General features: G+C 33.8%; 1 protein-coding gene across 1 annotated transcript in view; it reads right to left on the reverse strand.

Annotated features, from left to right (window-relative positions):
• The window catches only part of TRHDE (thyrotropin releasing hormone degrading enzyme), a 395,717-nt gene that overhangs the window by 72,161 nt on the left and 308,275 nt on the right, over nucleotides 1-15,281 (reverse strand). Inside the window, exons 11-12 of the mRNA XM_058742021.1 lie at nucleotides 13,042-13,172; nucleotides 12,875-12,930 (exon numbers count right to left, since the gene is read on the reverse strand). Of these exons, the coding sequence (XP_058598004.1) occupies nucleotides 12,875-12,930; nucleotides 13,042-13,172 (187 nt within the window). The remainder of the gene's footprint in view (nucleotides 1-12,874; nucleotides 12,931-13,041; nucleotides 13,173-15,281) is intronic.

Here is a 15,281-nt window from a genome sequence, read left to right on the forward strand (position 1 = left end):
AGTGATGGACATATAAATCAATGGAACAGGCTAAGGAATCCAAGAAATAGATTTCTAACTTACACAGTCAATCGATTTTTGACCAAACTGCCATAGACAAAGGAAAAAGAAGCCTTTTTACCAAATGGTTCTGAAACAACTGGATATCTGCATGAAAACAGTGAAACCTAACCCTTAACCTACACCAATCACAAAAATTAACTAAACATGGGTCATACACTTACATAAAAGAGCTAAAATTATTAGTCTTCTGGCCAAAAACATAGAAAAAAAGTTTTGTACTATTGAATTTAGCAAAGATATCTAAAACAGGACATGAAAAGCACATATTATGAAGAAAAAATTAATAAAATTGACCTCTTCAAGATTAATAACTTTCAATTTTGAGAGACAAGTCACAAAAATAAAAAGGCAAACCACAAACATGGGGAAAATTTTGCAAAATATATATCTGAATAATAGGCTTGTCTCAGACTAAAGAATTTTTATACCTCCATAATAAGACAACCCAAATTTTTAAAAATGGACAAAAGTTCTGAATAGATATTTCACAAAAGAAGATATACAGATGACAAATAAGTTCATGAAAAGCTTCTCAACATCATTGACCATCAGAAAAGTACAAATTAAATCAATTGCAATGAAAGGCCTCACATGATCAGTACTGTTACCTCCCTAAATTCATGCCATCCTGCTTTACCCCTTACTCACTCCATTACAGCCACATCCATCTGACTCTCTCTTGAACACACCAAGTACATTCTACCTCAGGGCCTTTGTACTTGCTGTTCCTCTGTCCGGAATATTCTACTCCTGGATAGCTCTCTTATTTACTTCTTTTAGGTCACTGCTCAAATGCCAACTGAAAAGTGAGAGCTTCCCTCACCACCATGCTTAAACTCCCTGTATGTGCTTCTTCTCCAAACACTCCCATTCTTTGTTTTACTATTTATTTACTGTAAAAATATCACCAACTAACATATATTAGTTTGCATGACAATCTGACCATAATCCCTCTACACTGTAATACAATATCTATGAAAACAGGGATTCTCTCTACATATATTTGTAACCTCCATGCACTTTCAAATGTAAAAAGCTGTTACTATATAACTGGAAGATACTGCTGACCAACTCTGTGTTCAGAGTTTTCCATTTGTGAATTATTCTTACTAATGAGCCTCAAAAACTAAGATAAAGAAAGTCACCCCAGTAAAAGCATTTTGAAGTGCTTCTCATTCTTTCCATTAGTTTCATTTTGCCTGTTTGCAAAACATGCTCTCATATCACTTATCTATTAAGGATAAGGAGAACTCACAGTTCGTTTTAATATCATGGACATGCACCTTAGAAACTGATTAACTTACCTGCAATGAAAAACAGATAATCAATGCTAACAGCACATAGAAATAGGTAAGTAATTATTGTAAGATGTTCCTACTAATTTCTTACGCATTTTTATGATGAAATACAGACTAACAAAGAACATATGTTTCTAACTTTAGAAACATATATTTCTAAATTTGGTGCATCTTTGAAGTATTTAGACATTTCTTCATGAAACATTTGTAACCGTCTATTGTTACAAGTGATAATTATTTCATGTAATCATGTATATAAAGTATTTATCTCAGTAATATCTTCCTTTCACTAAGAAAATCACTTGAATTTATTTGAACTAAACATCAGCTATGATTCTCAAATTTTAAAATTCTATATTACTTTTCTCAAATGAAAATAAGCATGATGAAATCATCTTTCTGAAGCCAAATACAGTGATTCCATCGTAGCATGAAATAAGTATCACGGCTCTTTGTTCTCCACACCTTTCAATCCATGTATCTACCAATTATTGATTAGTCAACAAACTCATTAATGTTCATACTGCATATATAATTTATGAAATACCCTACACATTACTTTGGCTTTTATTGAAACACAACTTTTTGGGGCGCCTGGGTGGCGCAGTCGGTTAAGCGTCCGACTTCAGCCAGGTCACGATCTCGCGGTCCGTGAGTTCGAGCCCCGCGTCAGGCTCTGGGCTGATGGCTCGGAGCCTGGAGCCTGTTTCCGATTCTGTGTCTCCCTCTCTCTCTGCCCCTCCCCCGTTCATGCTCTGTCTCTCTCTGTCCCAAAAATAAATAAAAAACGTTGAAAAAAAATTAAAAAAAAAAGAAACATAACTTTTCATAAGCTCTTCATATACTCAGAGAAATAACTGATAGTCTATCAATGTCAAATTTAAGATAATGCAGTAACATTTAAAAAATGGAAAGGAAACATAAGAATCTCCACAAAGATGGAAATTTAAAAATATGGTAATCTTGGAGGCAAGGGGCCTAATTACTCTGCACAGCAACTATATTTATGTAATAATTTTAGTCTCTCTATTGGTAGAAAAGGAGAAGTAACCTTTCCCTCAATCTGGCCATGATCTGCCCCCAGCTTATGAAATTAACTTCCAATACATTTGCACACTGGGAATGCAAAACCAACTAATTTCCACCTGAAGTTCTTTCTATTTTGGCATTTCTGATAGCATTCCCAAGGACTCTTAACTAATTTAGAGTGTGTTTAAGTTAGCATCCACATAAAGCTCTCTGATAATCATTATTCTCTTCAGGGCCTATTAGTTTTACTTGAATTTGTCATATATAGGCTGCTAGACTAACATTTTCTTATTACAAACTCTCTTTTCACTCCTATCAGTTAGTATAACCACCTGGTGACCTGGAGGGTTGATACTGAACTTCTGTTTAATCCTTATCCTAATTAGGTAAAGCAGCTAAGCAACCGGAAACCTCTGCCTACCTCCCATTAGAGGCTTGAATCAACCACACTCCAGGCCATTCCTAGTTTAGGAAGGGAGAACCCAATCGGAGACTCAAATGTGGTCTGACTCCACAGGTCCCAGAACTGCTTTTTAGCTTCCAAGTTGGCCTGAGTTCACATCTTTAAATAACAAACATTAAAGAAGGCTCTGGCACAGCTGTAACAAGCCAGGTTTTCCTAATCTGATGTTTTCTTACATCCAAAATAGTGAAGGCCTCTTCACTGGTACTTCATTCCACGTAAGGGCATTTGAAGCATCCCACACAGAATAGTTCAAATTGCATGCAATTAAAGGAGAACATCATGTATTTCAAATCATCTCCCAAAGGCTTTAAAGATTTGCCTCATAAGCAAGAGTATGTGTTCATCTGAATCACTCACCTACATTGCACAATATGTTAGAACTAAATTTCTTTTCCTTTCCCCTCTTCCCCAAATTATTGCCTCCTCAAATATAAAGATGGAATCTTCTATATTTTCATGGCAAGTAGGAACTACTGTGAAATACATATTTTCTATTACCTTCATCCTGGTTTCCTTACCAAGGGTGCACTGCTATTAAGGTAAATAACTGTTGATCTCAAAAATAGACTGTTTGAGTTCTGGGAGAAACACAGAAGCAGCTCTTACTTTAGCAATCACTGATTAGCATGTTAAGAAAGATGATTATCAGGCCCCTTTGAATCTCTGTTCTCAGGTGAGAAAGTATCATGACAAGATAACTTTAAGCAGTAAGTAATTAAAATAAAACCACTATTAATACCTATATTCATACAGTTCTCATTTTAAAGACTTCTTTATAATTTATCATAATAAAAACGAAAGGAGGTTTTTGAGAGCCAGAGTATGCATCTTTGTTAAAATTAGGCCTTTATATTAACAAAACAAATGCCAGAAGGATTAATCTTTTGACAAACTGAGTCTACCTCAAAATTCTCATTTTCTTCTTTCTTATCACATACTCCTTGCTGAAGGAAACTATTTACTTTTCTTTTCTTTTCTTTCCTTTCCTTCGTCTTTCTAGGTACCCGATTCCCTCAAAGAACATCACAGAATAACCACAAAACCTAAAGATACCCTTTTCTCTCAGTTAACGCTTGTTGTAGGTAGCTCTATTGTTCTTGTTTACCCGCACTATCAACAGATTTGCAGATTATTCCCGGTCTAGATGCCGGATTAGTATGCAAGAAAATTCTGCCATGCCTTTCACCAGGGAAAACTACTGAATACATTAGAGCTCAATATGCATATGCATGACTGATATGTGCCAGTAAGCTCATGTGAACATAAAGGTATCTCCTAATTATATGAGAACCCTCCAGTACTTTTCCACGCTTGGAAAAATTTCTGAGACACCCAGATTATGAGTGACATCCAAATTATGAGTTGTGTTTACAGCTGTCAGACGGAATATCTGAAATAGTAACATATTTAATAGTAAGAATAAAAAAGGATTTTTGAATACTTATAACTAATTCTCCGATGCCCTGGTTGTTGAATGGTCAGCTCAGGACTCTAGAATCCGAACAAAACCATGCTGCCTGCTGTTAAGGATGCCTACTCTGAGACTTCTTGGCCTCAAAGAAGCAACTGCCTGTCTAACCTGATGCCATAAGTACCCTCTGGGACTCAAAAGCAGTGGTTTTCACATTGTTGTATGTGTTGGAATTACAGGCAGTGCTTCATAGAAATGTAGTTTTCTAGGCAGTCTGGGGAACATGCAATTTTTAATAAAACATTTCAGGTGATTCCGATGCAGGTGGCTTTTCAGAGCATGCTCAAAGGAGTGCTGTACTTGAATATGCGAAAGATTTGCAGCAAGCAGCAGAAGGGATAACTCAAACTCAAGAAAGGAGAAACACTAAGATAAAACTATCTCAGTTCAAGAATCCCAGATCAGAGGAATATTTAGGCCTTTATGTCAAAAGTATGCCTTACAAATAACTATTCAAGGGAAGTTGGTGACTCAAATGGACATTTTGGAGGGACCTCTGCCTAAGTAAATTATTTGTGACAAGGCAAGTATTTATAATTCTTAGGAAGGTCAGAAAGCCTACAGCAAATTCTTATGAAATCTCAGGCTTCGGTTACAAAATTCTTAGAGAAATAGAAGAATCACAATTGGTGTTAAATATGACAATGCTACTAACTATGGTGAGAACTATAAAAATTATTTTTAATGTGTGAGATACTAAAGATCATAAGTATATACACCTATTCAAACAAATTCGTACTTGCATTTGGCAATTTAGACTCTTTATTCTTAAAACAATGGCAAATCCATATAACCTACAAATATCACCCATAGTTTTGTGACTCACGAGTACGGCCTGCTTGCCATGAAAATGGAGCAAACCTAAAGAATGATGTCAAAATTTCTCTTATGCTCTACTCAACAATCTCAGACATTAGGCACTAATATTAAAACATTTTTGCCTATGGAGGTGAAACAAAAATTTGGTGGTGAAAGGTTGCAAGTCTGCCTTTGATTTAACACAGTACAATTGAAAAGTTTCCAAGAAAGTTTGCCTCCTCAAGAGTCACAAGCTTGCCCTTTAATCTTCAGAAGGTTTATACTTCTCAGAAGTACCTCATATGATAGCTCCCCCTAAGTCCTTATCCTAAGGACAACATCTGTGACTCCACCTTCAACTGATTTCTAAATATAGCTCAACAGAATGTGTTACCTTACTTTTAACCTTGAGCAAACCAGGGTGTGCCTGTAGGAACAATCTACCTTGAAAATTCAGGAATATACTTCAGGCATTTACTCAGTTATCATCAGAACAAAGCTGAAGATTCTGAGCTCATTATAGTAAAATGTTCTGAAAATGCTCTCAAAGTATTTTTAACATTTATCTGTGGCAAAGCATTGCATAAATGATGACTAATTTAGAGGTCTTCCAGATATGAATTTTAAAATAATTGCATGCAGAAAGGTGTAAAATGAGAAGGGTCCAAGGTGATTTTGTGTGTGTGTGTGTGTGTATCTCAAGAGGAGCATTAGCTGATGATGACAAATAGATAATTAGAATCCTCAGCCTCGGAGATGTGAAGGATTTTGTGATTTTGCAGGCATGGCCACGAAGCTCTTAAACAGACTCATTGTGAGTCACTACTCATAGTGTGGAAAGATCTGCACTGGTTAGAAAGGCTGAGAAGATAACTATAAGCTAATTTTAAACGCTTTTGGTCAATGGCAGAAGATTGGAAGCATAAAGCCAACAATAAATCTTATTTTGCAATAAACAATTTTATCACTTTCAGAATTTCATAAATATTTAATTGGAATCCTCTTGCACACACATTCTTGTGGCTTAACAGAAGATAAATAAGAATATAATCATACATGGATACTTCTCCCAAATGAGCCTAATACAAACAACTAAAGAATCATCCTTCTCTCCTTGCTCAGTGAGTATAATATAAAATACACTTTAATCAGTATTCTATTATTATTAATAACTCTCATGATTCCATGATAAAACACAAGAAAGAAAAATGTTTATGCTGAGATTTTACAGTACTTTAAAAAAGGGAAAGGGTAGGGATGGAATAAAGAATTCCAAAACTAAACATTCTTCATAAAATCAGAATTTATAAAGCAGAAGACAGTATTGGAAGGACCCAGGATCCTTAACCAGGTTTTGCACAGCAATGTTCAGCAGAAGCGAGGCCATCCTGTTATCTCTCTAACACAGTGGGGAATCAGGGCAAAAAGTTCAGCCTGCCACCTATTTCTCACAAAGGACGTCTAAGTCTTTCCTTCTCAATTTTATCTACGAAAGACCAGCATGTTATCTTTAAACAACTAGCCATCAAAGTGTGAAAAGCTGCTCTTCATCTAGTCCAATCAGGATGGAGTTGCTTTTCAGGCATATCATGCTACTATTTTCTGTGTTGAGTGAAGAAATGATCAATGGTGTTTTGCAAGAGTAACTTTAAACAAGGTAGAGGAGGGCCATCCAGAAGACATAGAAGAATTTCTAATAAGAGTCATGATGAAAGAAGTTCCATGAGGAGCAGATTACAACCATTCAGTTTGCAAACATTGCTTAGGTGATTTTAACAATGTTGTTACAAGTCCTGGAACTAGGGCTCAGAAATAAAAAAAACATGTAAGAGTAGGTTTGGGATGTTCTCATAATTTGCTTCTTCGTGAGCCATTATATTTTCACTGGCTCATGTACTGAATTTCCAGTTTTCCTAACATGTCTCAGATTTATAAATTCTGAAACAAGTGGATAGAAATGTATGCATTAATTTTTTAACTTACATATGCATCAAACACATAGTAAGCACTACACATGACTGCTCACCAATACTTAGAGCACTTCTAAGTGTGATATTCATCATCTCCAGATACAGGCCCTTATATTTGCTATTAATATAACACTAATACTTTAAAACAAATGACTGCTATCTTATTCCTTAACAAGGTTTGCAAACTAAGTTGTAATAATGTGCCCTTGTTAAGGCTCTTTAAGTGATTGGATCCTTAATCAAATAGCCTATAGTAGAAAATTTTAAAATATGCTATGCAGCCCCCAAAAAAGTTGTAATATTAATAATGCAATAAACTGGCATGGGTTCTACATGATTGAATTTCCCCAGGAAACTGGTCATTAAATAAATAAATCAGTGCAGTAACTGTCCAGGGCAAAGTTGATGATGATGATGATGATGATGATGATGATGGCAATTTATTTCTGGAACTCTTCTGAATATGAACAAATTTTCCAAACAATTTCCATGTATTTTGAATAGTTTCAAACAAAATACCACATAAGTCCATAATCCAGTGGTACACCCTTTTAATTTAAAATTGTACTGAGAGCGTATTAACAGCTTTAAATATTCAAATCCAGTGGTCATTATACTTCGCGTTGCAAATCTTCTAAATTTTCAGTTTCTATCACATATTACACTAATAAATGTCTTCAGTAAGAGTTCTACCTTATCTGGCTGCCAATTCCATTCTGCCTCTATCTCTGCTTTACTCAGGCTGCAGCACAAGTCATGACTGTTGTAACAGTTCTTCTGCAGAAATCCGCCCTCCAGTCCACATTCTTCCTGCTCTCATTTCCTACTTTTAAACCTTTCGTGGATTTTCATAGTAAACTCAGTCTTCTAATGTTATTTCCCATATGATGTCCTCCATAATCTTCCTCGGCCTCATTAATTCTTTACCTCCCAACGCTTTCATAATATTTTATTCATAGCACTTATGTACTGAATATGATTAATTATCTACTGTGTATCATCACTGCTAGACTGTGAATTCACTGAAAATGAGAAATGCATGTTGTTCATTTTGTGTCACCCAATCTAACAATGCTTTATCAAAACCAAAACCAAAAACAAACAAAAATCTAGACATTTTAGTCACTAATTTCAAAGTTCAAGCTATAACACAATGACATTTGCGAGGCAATTCATTGATTCCTTATACACAAGCAATAAAAATCAGAATACATATGTGCAGAAGCAGCACCATTTTCTATAGAAGCGCATGCCATAAAAAAAATTAAAAAACAACAAACAAACAAACAAACAAACAAACAAAAAACAAGGAAATCAGAGCACCCGGGTGGCTGAGGCAGTTAAGAAACCAGCTCTTGGTTTTGATTGAGTTCATGATCTCATGATTTTTTAGTTCAAGCCCTGCCTCGGGCTCTGGGCTGACAGTGCAGAGCCTGCTTGGGATTCTCTCTGTCCCTCTCTTTCTGCCCCTCCCCTGCTCTCTTTCTGTCTCTCTCTCAAAAATAAATAAATAGAAACTTTAAAAAATTTTAAAACAACAACAAAAATGAGGAAATAATATGACATTACCAGAATTTATGTACATGAAATCATAAAGCTTGACTTAGGGACCTGAATAAATGGGGAGAAGTAACATGTCTTGATACTGAAAACTTACATTTGGAATGATGTTAATTCTTTAGAAATTAATTTGTAAATCCCATGCATATCAAGTCATAACTACAGCAGGATTTTTAAATGGGCTTTGTCAGACTGATTCCAAAATTTATACTGAAGAGAAAATATGTAAAATTTTGAACAAGAATGAGAGAAAACTTTTTCAAGCACAACATACTATAAAGGTAAGTAAACTGTTTAGAACAATATGGTATGCGCTCATAAAGGAACAAAAAACCAATTAAACAGAACCGAATTAATTCCCTAAAATATGACCATTTGCATTAAGATAAAACATATCAACTCAAATGTATGAATAAGGGAGCCTTTTAAAATAATGTGGAAATAATTGGTTAAAAATGTTTTAAAGTAAAGAAAATTAGACCTCTACTCCATTCTATACCCAGAAATTAACTAGATGAGGAAGGGTTGAGTAGTTAGATGTAAAAAAAAAAAAAATAGTGTTTAAAAAGTACAATATTTTCATAATATTCAGAGAAGTCCTTCTAAGTGAGATAGGACCAGAGAACTAGGAAGTTATTAAAGGAATGACAAGACATACAAATTAAAAGTCTTTGAATGATGAAATATATCACAAAGTAAAAAAGAAAATTGACATAGTATTAAGAGAAAATACTATAAAAATGTACACTACAAAAAGGATTAATATCCTAATACATCTAAAATAAATAGGAAAACATAGAAGGAATTCACAGAAGAAAAAAAAAATACAAGTACCAAATGTGTATGAAAAGGTGGACAAGTTAATTTAACTAGTACTGTAGCAACTCAATTTGCTACCAGCTTGTCAAAAATTTTACAGATGTTTATTATTCATTATGGAAAATTTGAGGGGACGGGATCCTCTCATACATGGTGGATGGAGGGTTAAAATTGTAAAGCTTTTGGAATACATTTTGTAGTGTTTATCAAAGCTTTTAAATTTTTTGAACCAAAAATTTCACTTGTAGGTATCTATCCTATAAAAATGCACATATGCACACAACAGAAGACTGTTCAAGGATACTCATGGCAGTCTTGATTTTAATACTGGAAAAAATGGAAACAACGCAATAAATCTCCCAGACTGATTCCTATAAATGAGTCAGAGAATGGAATGCATTTCTTTCTGTTCACATAAAAAAAAATCAAACTATATGAAAATGCAAAGAAAAAATGGCTGGGTTGATACACACCAAATATTAATAATTTTATCTGTGAGGAGGGTAAACATGATGGGAAGGTATGAAACAGAGTAAAAGAAAATTTTCACATTGCATCACTCTTTTGTTTTAATCTTGTACAGTTACAATGCATTCATGTGGTTTTTATAGATTTAAAAAACAACTATAAAAAGAGTACCTAAGAATATGTTTACCTAATTGCACAAAATAATAGTAGGCATAAAAGCTGACAGTTTGAATAATTAATAATTAATTACCAATTCATGCAACAAATATATACCAGCATAGTCTTGTACTAAAGACAAAGTTGAGCAGTAGGAATATAAGGATAAGACAAAGCCCTATCTTCAAAGTTATGCCATAATCATCAGGGGCCCAGAAAGGGCTTGAACAACAATGTGACAACTTCTACAATACAGGTCCGCAGGATGTCACTTTCCCTTTTTTTTTTTTTTTTTTTTTAGTTAGTAGTAATACTCCCAACAGATAATAAGGCACGAGAGTGGGAAGGAATTTCACATAATGGGCAGTCACTCTGACATGAGATCATGGGCTCTGCTGTGTCAGTGTCTGCTATTGATTCTCACCTCCACCCCTCACTTAAAAGCTGTGCAACCTTTAGCTAAGTGACTTAACTCCTCTTCACCTCTACATCTCAGCTATAACATGGTTATAATAACCTACATCCATTCCAAGGGTTTACTGAGAAGACTGAACAACGCCATTCATAAAAGCCTCCATATAGTACCTGGAACATATGTTTAGTAAATATTTGTTACTCTTCTGTTTGTTATCTTTAAAGAAGCCAAAGACAGCATGCTATGCTTAGAAAACTGAAAGAAGGTTGATACAGATTGGTAGCAAAACTATGAAAGTTTACTAGAAAACAGTGAAATAAGATAACCTTTAACTCCAAGTAAGTGCTGGGCATTTGCCTGTAGAAATCTGATTTTATATTTATTCACTTGCATATCAACAGGGAAATTATCTCATTATCAATAAAACAAATTTTAATATATATTCAATGGGAATTGAATATTTTCCTGGTGAATGTGTATAAATGATAATGAAATTATTTACTTCAAACATTTAAGACTTCCAAAATTGGAATTGAAAGCAATGTTCTATCTTAGTCAACAAGGAATTTAATTTAAAAAAAAATAATTCTTCCACCCAAATCAAATAAAGAATTTCATTAAAAAATAATTTAATGCAGCTAAGTCAAAGATCCCTTCCTTTACATTTTCATCTGCCCTCCATCTTAAGGACATCATTACATATTTGCTTCCTCACCATCATTTCAAACCTGTAAGAATTCACATGAACTACCATTTCACACCCCATCAGTCTTTCTATATTGCTTGGATTTTTCATTATAATAAATACTATTACTGCTGATATTATGTATATATATGCATGCATGCATTGGGCTCCGCAGCCAGACTACACAGACAAAACCCTGGTCCTGTCAATTACTAGCTGTGTGACTTTAGGCAAGTTACTTAACCTCACTGAGCCTCAGTTTCCTTACCTATAAAATGAGACTAATAATAATTAATAATTAATAATAATAATACATATCTACATATCTCACAAGGTTGTTGTGAGAATTAAAGAAATTGCTGTATGTAGAACAGTGTCTGGAACCTTTTAAGTGTTTAATTAGCTTAAAACACTTAAAAATTAAGTGTTTAATTAAGTGTTAATTAGGTGGGATTAGTTTTCTTCTTGTTCCCAAACCCTTCCTTGTGGTGTTCTTAACATAATTCTGTTTCCTGCTTCTCTCTCAATGCAAGGTTACATTAAGTACTCTCTCTTATTGGTTTTCTGCCCTTTTTAAACTTTATGTTGGGGCACCTGGGTGGCTCAGTTGGTTAAGCATCCAACTCTTGATTTTGGCTCATGACATCAAGCCCCATGTCAGGCTCTGAGCTGACAGCGTGGAGCTTGCTTGGGATTCTCTCTCTCCCTCTCTCTCTCTCTCCCCCTATCCAATTCAGGTGTGTGTGCTCAAACTCTCTCTCTCTCAAAATGAGTAAATAAATGTCAAGAAAGAAAAGATTTAAACTTCTATGTCAAAATAATCTTTATGTCATACTCAATAGTTTATTTGAAGTCTTAATATCTTACTGTAGAGTAAAAGCTACATCTCAATCCCTATCTCCACCCATTGCTATCTTGGTGGGCCTTCTTCTAGCACTATTATTTCTCATTTTTTGCCCAATAATATCAGATTATTAAAATTAAAACTGTACTTGGATGTGAAACAATTCAAATATTAAAAGGACTGAGTTTATTTTCCTATTTAATTTCAACATTGAGTATAGCTTGGGTTTATAACCAACATTATTTTAAGTAAATAAGTATTTAATGACTATTTGAAGGAATAACTCATTTTAACATTATAAATCTAATTATGACACTAATGTAAATATTACTATAACTAGTACAACTAAAGGCTTCTGCTATAAGTTTGATATACATTTTGTCCAGAACAGCTTTACTCTGTGGAATATTTATTTCTGTCTTATAGCACAAGCTTTCATAATGAATCACATTCAAAAAACATTAAAAAAAGATATATGAGTATATGTTAGGAAAAAAATTGCTGATGCTTGAAGGTATTTTCCATCAAAAATTAAATATGGCACAATGGTCATTTTGTAGAGTTCATTAATGAAATTGCAAAGGGATTATTAATCTCTAGTGTTAAATTGAACTTACAGTGAAAATTGATCAAGCTTCTCCTGACTCAGAAATGCCCTATGGCTACTATTGATCAAAAGTTTGGGACCCTGAATATAATTCATATCCAAATACAAAAACGGGAGATAGAAATTGTTCTTAAAAGGTTTCTTATCAAAACCTATCGCATTTAGCTTACTAGAGGAAGTCTTATGAGCATTAACTTTATTGTGAAGATCCACTGGAAAACATACCTGGCTAGGCTGAAGGCATCGTCGATCAAACCTGCTCTGTTACTGACAGAGAGAACCTAGGAGGTCAACCAGAAAAGGAAAAAAAAAAAAAAAAGGGAATCACTTAGAATTAAAACAGCAGGTGTTCACATATCAAAACAGATCTTTGATGAATAAATCCAGTTTACCTCATGGTTCCTGATTAATTGATCAATTAATAATCTCCAATTCCTTAAATCATAGTTGACTCTAAAATAGCCAGTTTGATTGATGTTCCCCAGCAACCAGCTTCCTTTGTCTAAAGTTATTCTGTGGTGCTCTGAAAACAGCATTTTGGGGGGTAAAAGAGATTTTAAAATTATGGGTTAAAATGGTATGAAGCATATTTTCTAAATAGCAGATACTATATTACCAATAATTAAAAGAGAACACCATCATAAATACTTAATTGAAATCTACTCTTTAATCAATTAATCACTATATCTAGAATTTACTAGAAAACCTTTAGTTGGTTACTCATTATTACCTCAATTAATTGTTTTCTTATAATTAACATTTTTGTTCTTGATAAAACCCCATTACCTATACACAGTGTTCTTCTCAAGATAAATGTAACCAAGAAATCTGCCACTGTACTCATGTGGCTTCTAGGTAGATTGTATATAAATATGTGACTAGAATAAAAGAAAACACTTTAGGTGCATATTCCACTTATTTTATTCAGTAAGAAAGTGATTAAAACAACAGGACTCATTTATTTTAAAGTCACTATTGTTCCTTGCCTTTTTTCTTGGGCTTTCTTGGAGGTACCAATAAATAAATAACAGACTTTCCAGTATCATCAATAATGTTGGGAAAAGGAACCTCATTTGTTTAAGAATCTAATATTTCTATACATAATTAGAACAAAGATAATAAATTCTGTTTATTGGAATCACTTTGGAAAATGGTAACTTGTTTATATTCCCCAGCTAATTCAATTAAGGGAAGCCCATGAAAACAATCTTATAACTTAAATATTTAACTCCTTCAAATATGGTACAGATAGTGAACTCTGTTCACTTTGATGTCAGCTTCTATTGACTTCACAGAAGCATAGTTTACAATTATAATCATTTTGTCGATGTCCTCAGGACTCATGTTTCATAGAAGTTACATAATGTATTAAGTTTACTTAAAATTTGTAATTTGTACATACACACACACACACACACACACACACACACACACCCCAAACACACACATAATGGTCTATCTAATTTCCACAGTGACTCCAAACCAGAAAATGCATCCCAGAAACCATTTGTGTCAGTTCTGAGTAAGATGCATAATTTCTGATTTTCACTTTGTTATCAAGCTTTTTATACGTCAGCCTACAAAACAGGTTTTCTTTTTCTTTCTTTTTTTTTTAAACACTGAATTTATATTCTCTCTCAACTAGAAGCCACAAAGGAAGAGGTCGTGACCCCAAAATTATTGGCTGAACATTAATGATTATTAATTGCTCAGGTCTAGAATGGGGTGGGCTCATTAATCTAAAGCATGCTACATTCTGCCAATTTTTATAAATGTAAAGTAAAACCAAAAATGTATATTGAATAGAAAAATCTAATCTTTAATGTTTCAAATAGCACTTCAGCTTTCCTGCCACTTTTATAAATAGCATCTGTTGGAACAGATAAAGAAATGAGTCTCAGACAGGTTAATCGAATTGTCCAAGAAAACTGGAAATGGTCCATCTCAGGTCTTCTGACTTTGGTGTCCTTTTTACTACATCATATTCTATTGATACAAGATGGTATAACACTTTTACTGTAATATGATATATACTTTTCACATTCTTATATTGATTTGAAAAGTAGGGACATAGCATTGGAAACAAGAATTAGAACAGGAGCAGGAGAGTTAGATTTTTGTTCCAGTTCTCCTAGACATAAATGTTTGAGCTCAGGCCACTGAAAATAACCTAAGCGCTAAGTAATAGAATTTAAGGTCTCTTCCAATTCTGTGGCTCAATGCAAAAAGGAACTATTTTCCTTAATTTGAAATTTTACCCAGCTTAATCTATGCTATTTTTTAAAAAAATTAATCTATCAGCTATTTCTCTAAAATATTAATAGTTCCCCAACCATCTGATACTTTGTTTTTGCATTTTTTCAAAACTTTAATATGCTTATCCACACAATTCCTATGAAGCTTCAGAATGTCACCCCACTTTACAGATATAAAAATAAAAACAAATAATTAACAAAAGATATGGCCTAACCTTATGAAGAGCGATTTCAATTAATCATGTCAGAATTCAGTGAAAAAAATTAAGATTGAAATACTGAGGATATTGTTTCTGTTAAGTAATCATAACTCTGTCTTCAAGAATACTAGGATTGTATAACAACACATATTTAAATTGTGATTAAATTCATGGGTT

The sequence above is a fragment of the Neofelis nebulosa genome, chromosome 8 (assembly GCF_028018385.1).
Source record: "Neofelis nebulosa isolate mNeoNeb1 chromosome 8, mNeoNeb1.pri, whole genome shotgun sequence".
Classification (NCBI taxonomy): Eukaryota; Metazoa; Chordata; class Mammalia; order Carnivora; family Felidae; genus Neofelis; species Neofelis nebulosa.